At 50.3% G+C, this 5,299-nt stretch overlaps 1 protein-coding gene across 1 annotated transcript; it reads right to left on the bottom strand.

The window, feature by feature from the left end:
- Positions 1–219: 219 nt before the first annotated feature.
- TMEM215 (transmembrane protein 215) lies at positions 220–927 on the bottom strand. The gene has a single exon (XM_057720328.1). The coding sequence runs from the start codon at positions 925–927 to the stop codon at positions 220–222; it is 708 nt and encodes a 235-aa protein (XP_057576311.1).
- Between the last annotated feature and the right edge of the window lie 4,372 nt (positions 928–5,299).

Consider the following 5,299-nt stretch of genomic DNA (forward strand, 5'->3'; position numbering starts at 1 on the left):
TCCAGTGTCCTTAACCCTCATCATCCTTCCCTAAAGTGTGTCCCCAACATGCCTATTTACATGGCTCTCAGGCACTGGAAGCTTGCATACCCATCACATACCAGATCAATTTCTAATAGTGTGAAGGCTGTTGGAGCAGCAGCTGTTGGGCAGTTTCCTTCCATTGGGAGCTGAGTACAGTCATATTTCTATCAACACAGAGACCTTTGTATGCAAAGCTTAGACTATCGTCTCGTGGTCCCACCTGCCTTGGCTCTGATTGATGTAACAACAGTATCTGTCATAGGGGCTGTTCTGCTTGTAGGAGCAAACGATGATACTGTCCTGGGGCACAAAGAAGATGCTGTCCTCAGGTTCAGGGCACTCAGACCTGTCCCAGGCTGAGCACTTGGCATCCAAGGCACTGTAGGTGAGGGAACTGCCCGACGGACAGTAGCCATCCAGGTATCTGGATGTCTCCTCCCGATGCCCGCTCTGGACTGGGCTCTGGCATTCTCCTTCCTCCGTGGGTGTGGGGTTAGTGATGGAGCTAGCCATAGGTACCTCGCCCTGCCCTTGGAGGGGAGGCCTCCCCCTGAGGCCTGCCTTCTTAGCCAGCTCATCTGAGCTCCCCTTGCCCGACTCCAGGTCTGAAGGGGTCCTCAGCAGTTCCACCACCTCCTTGTCTTTGGGTTTCCGGAAACAGGGCAACTTGCGGACCCACAGCAGCTCATTCTCGGGCCACTTGGTGCATCCCTCAGTTTTTCTGGCCAGGGCAATGGCTGCGATGCCTGGTAGGCAGATGGCTGGCCCTATGGCCAGGAGGGGGATGTTTCCCAGAGTCTCTCCTTTCATCCCAGAGACGGTGAACATGAAGCCAAAGACCAGGAAGACACTGACCAGGGCCACAACCAGCCCAGTCCTCGGGTTAATGTCATCAGGCCGCATCTTTCACTCCATCCAGGTTGGGGACTTGCCTGCTGGCCAGGGAGCAATGTTCCTCCCTACTGTCAGAGGCAAAACCGCACTGGGTTAAAAACAAAACAAAACAAAACAAAACAAAACAACCTAAGTCAATTTCCCACCCACCAACTCTCTCTCTTACTCCTTGTCTCTGACGCTGTCTGTCAATCTTGGTTTCTGTCTCTGTCTCTCCCTCTGTTTCTGTTGCTCTCTCTCTTTCTCTGTCTGTCTCTTACTATTGCAACCCCTCTCTTTCTCATATAGACATCCACCGACTGGGATCACCGAAGTACCTGAGGTTTCCTGCGGTCTCCCAGGAGCAGGGAAAAAAGCCAGTCTGAGTCTCCTTAGAAACCTCCACAGCAGCTGTTTCCTCGGCTCTCTCCCTTGTTTCTGGAAGGAAAGCCTGGCTTTTCCCACTGACTCTGCATCCAGGAGGTGGGACGTAGGAGCCTCTCTTTCCCAACAGTGCCCGTCGGTCTCCAGGGCTTTGGGAGAGGAGCGGCGGCGCAGCCCAGCGCCTGGCTCTGCGCGCAGAGCGCCGGGTGCTGGAGGGAGGAAGGACTTAGTCTGGGAAAGTGGGAAAGCGGCGCGCGAGCCTGGCCTCGTTACATCACTTTCAGAGCAAGCTCAGAAACAAAGAAGGACGCGTGGGGGCGCGAGGGGACTAGACCCCGGGGAGAGGCCACTCGGGGAGAAGAGTCTGCCCAGGGTCCAGTCGGGGTGCTTGGAGCAATCGGAGTTCGTCACGCCGCTGCCCGGGAGGACTGAGCAGGGCGGCTGGACCTGATCCGTGCCCGGGGAGGGTCCGGGGTGCGAGGCTGTCGCGTGCCGGAGACCGGAACTCGGGCCGGTTTGCCCACGGGGCAGCCTGGGCTCCGAGTCCGCGGTCCGAGAGCCTAAGGTCCAGCTGGAGATGTCCCTCGGGAACCTGGATCCCTCTTCAGTTACAGATCCGGGTGACCCGATCCGACCTATAGCAGCCCCCAGGAGATTCCCCTACTGCCTGTCTCAGAACGTCGAGGCTCTCAGGGCTCGGAGGGCTGCAATCCTGCGGGGTCCCGCCGCCCGCGACAGCTTTGGGTTCGCGCGCTGGGCGACAGCGGCGCGCAAAAGCGCTCTAGCAGCAAAGCGGGCTGAACTGACGAAGCGCACGGGACCAGTGCCCAGGCTGTTTGTGGTCAGCCGGGTCTTGCTCGAGTCTTGAGGGAGTCACAAGAGTCCTTCCCCCTGGTCTTACAGCTCTGGATCCTGGAGGGGGTGGCCTTGGAGCCCGGATCTCACTCCGACACGGCCGTGGTGCCAGCCACGCGGGCTAGGTCCAAGGAGAAAAGCTCTCCAGCCCCGCACTTCGAACCCTACACCCAGCTAACGAGGAGAGGGAGGGGCCTTGACTGGGCGCATCAGGCCGACCAGCCCGCGAAGCAGCTCCAGCTTTGGGCGAATCTCTCCTCCTTTGCTGAACGCTGGTGTGGAGAACCCGTCTCCTCCCCACCGCAGCAGGGGCTGAATGCCTCAGGCCCCAGGGGCAAGACTGGCTTTGGCTGGTTTCTTCAACAAGGCTGCTCAATTAGGGTAGATGGGGAATATCGAGGAACCAGAGGTGGAGGGCCGGGGACGCAAGGGGGAGGGATCTGTACATTCTTTCATGTCAAGGCCCTACCTTGGTGGAAAGAATTTTGACATCCAGCCCTTCCCCACTTAAATTGGCCATGTGTTTGTTCTTGGGCAAGTGACTTAACCTCTCTGAGAATCAGCTGACCTATCTGTGAAATGAGAATATTAATATCAAATATGTGAAGGAACAGACATTATGAGGACTAAGCAAATGTAAAGTTCTTGTGCAATGTTTGGTACGTGGTCCTTGTTCACAAAATGGATGAAATATATACTCGCATAGTATGTGATAATTAATCTAAGGCACGAGCCAGATCATAAAGAGCCTGTCTGTGGGGCTAAGGACCTTTGACTTTATCCACTAAGCACTGAAGAATCGTGGTAGTATTTTAAGCAGGGATCAGCCGAAAAGTATTCCATGTTTGAGAGATGGTGACAGCAGGTTAGAGGACAGGTTGGAAGGGGTAAATGCGGAAGCAGGGAGACCTGCAGAACAGTTCAGTAAGCCAGGCAAGACATGGCATGGGCATGAATGGTGCAGAGCTAGTGGGAGTGGTTAGAAGAAAGTGAATTTGAAGGCTATTTAAGAGTAGAATCAAGTGTCTTGAATCAAAAGAAGTGAGATGGCGGTAGGAGTCCAAGGTTGACTCCCAAGTTCCGCACTCTTTCCACTGAGTGGATCAGGAATCAGACTCAGTTTTCCACTCCAGCATCTATTGTGTGTGTCTCTTGTACTCATGCTCATTAGACAGCTGCTGTACCTCTGGACATAGAATCATTATTTTGGAAGGAAAGAAGGAATAAAGGAGAAAAGGCAAAGAGCAAAAGTGAGATGCCAGCTGGTTGACCATTTGTATCAGGAAAAGAGTTGTTTTCCTGGCAGCCCCACTAAATAGATAGACATCTGCTTGGCTAGAAGGATGTCATAGGGGCCACCTCTGTACAAAGGAACCTGGGAAATCAAGATTTTGTTGTTTGGGGTTTTTTGGAACAGATTTATTGCCACTTTGCAAAAATCAGGGTTTTGTTATTGAAGAAAAAAAGAAGAAGGAATCTTGGGGAAGCAATCAGCAGCATGTGCCACATCTATGGAACATGCTTACCTTCTTGAAGCCCTCTCTTCCCCCGCCTTTACTAATGCCTTTCTATCCTGACTTCCCTTCTGTCTCCCTGGCCACTCATTTGTTGTCTACTTTGTAAACTCTTTATTTTATTAATTTTTATCTTGAACAAAGCCCTTTGATGTTGATATTCTGCTGGCTATGCTGATGACCCCTATATTCATCTCTTTAGCCTTGCCTTTTCCCCTCAATTTCAGATTTATAATATCTAATTGTCTGCTTGATATCTGTCTGTACAGCACACAGACACCTCAAACTCAACACAACCGAAACTATGCTCATTAAATTTCCTTCAGACTTGCTCTTTCTCATTTGACTCCCTCATTCTTTCTGTTTGCCCAGCTGAGAAACTGTGGCATTGTCCTCTATTGCTTTGTTTCTCTATCAACCTACATCCAGTAAATCAATCAAACCATCATAGTCTTACCTCCTAAATTCCCTGATCTTCTCCTTTTCTGTGACCTGAGGCATATCACTTTACCTACCTAGGTTTCAATTTCCTGTGAGACAAGGGCTTTGGATAAAGAGCTAACTGAGGTCCATTTCAGCTCTACTGTTCCATGGTTCTCCGAAAGTCACTTCTGCAGGGTTGAACTGTCATTAGTGTTGTGCAGGTGCTCTGACAATAGTGCTGGAAACCTAGTTGGAGCCTAAAGAAGCAACATTGCTGAACAGAGACCTTCTTTCACTCCCACAAGCATCTAATTTCATTTGACTTTTAAGCCATGCAGTTCACCTACTTAGGCATTAGATAAGACCCATGCATAAAACTGCAGGAAACTTCAATTACTGTTTAATTATAAGCCTGATTCTCAAAGCAGTTCCTTCTTAGAGGTAATTTCAGATAGTCTTTGAACAGCAGGTTTACTTGCCCAAGTCAGCAGCAAAAGTGGGTGGAGCTGGGAGACATCACTCAGGGTTGCAGTATTCAGGGACAGGAAAGGCATTCTCAGTATTTAATTTCTTGCCTGTACAGGCTGATTGCACTAGGACTTTAAAACCTTAAGCACTTCTTGCAATACTGTAAGCATATACAGCTGTATACAAAAGCTTTTCATCAGAAGAAAAAGGGAATTCAGGTTGTAATTAGGCTTTAGCATGTGGGTGTTTGAGAAGGAAATGTAGAACCTTTCATTTCTGAAATTATTGAAATCATGGGATGCTAGAATTTGAAGATACCTTGTAGAATATCTGCCCTAACTCCCTTACTCATGCAGATGAAATCCAGAAGGGCTGCAAGCATTCAGTACTACTTGAGTATTTATTATGTGCTTGGTGCTGGAGATACAAGTCAGTAAGATATGGTCACTCACATTCACAGAGCAAGATAGGTGTGTTAGGATAGAATAGATTATGCTGTGGCAACAAAAGACTTCCAGATCTCAAAGGCTGTATGCTCATCCTGCTTGACTCTCATGGGTCAGCTGCAGCCTTGCTCCATGTTATCTTCACTCTGGGATTCAGGCTGCAGGGCAACTTCCACTTGGGACATTGCCAGTGCATTGAATCCAGGCACCAGAGGCCCTGCACTGAGCCTTCACTTTAGCAGCTTCTCTCTGGCTCCCCTGGCTGTGCCCCTCTAGCCCAAAGACTCTACCAAAGTAATGCCCCACTCGGAG

The sequence above is a fragment of the Hippopotamus amphibius genome, chromosome 2 (genome assembly GCF_030028045.1).
Source record: "Hippopotamus amphibius kiboko isolate mHipAmp2 chromosome 2, mHipAmp2.hap2, whole genome shotgun sequence".
In the NCBI taxonomy this organism is placed as follows: Eukaryota; Metazoa; Chordata; class Mammalia; order Artiodactyla; family Hippopotamidae; genus Hippopotamus; species Hippopotamus amphibius.

Excerpts from the sequence above, each read along its gene's own strand:
- TMEM215 (XM_057720328.1), bottom strand. The coding sequence starts at position 927 with ATGCGGCCTGATGACATTAACCCGAGGACTGGGCTGGTTGTGGCCCTG.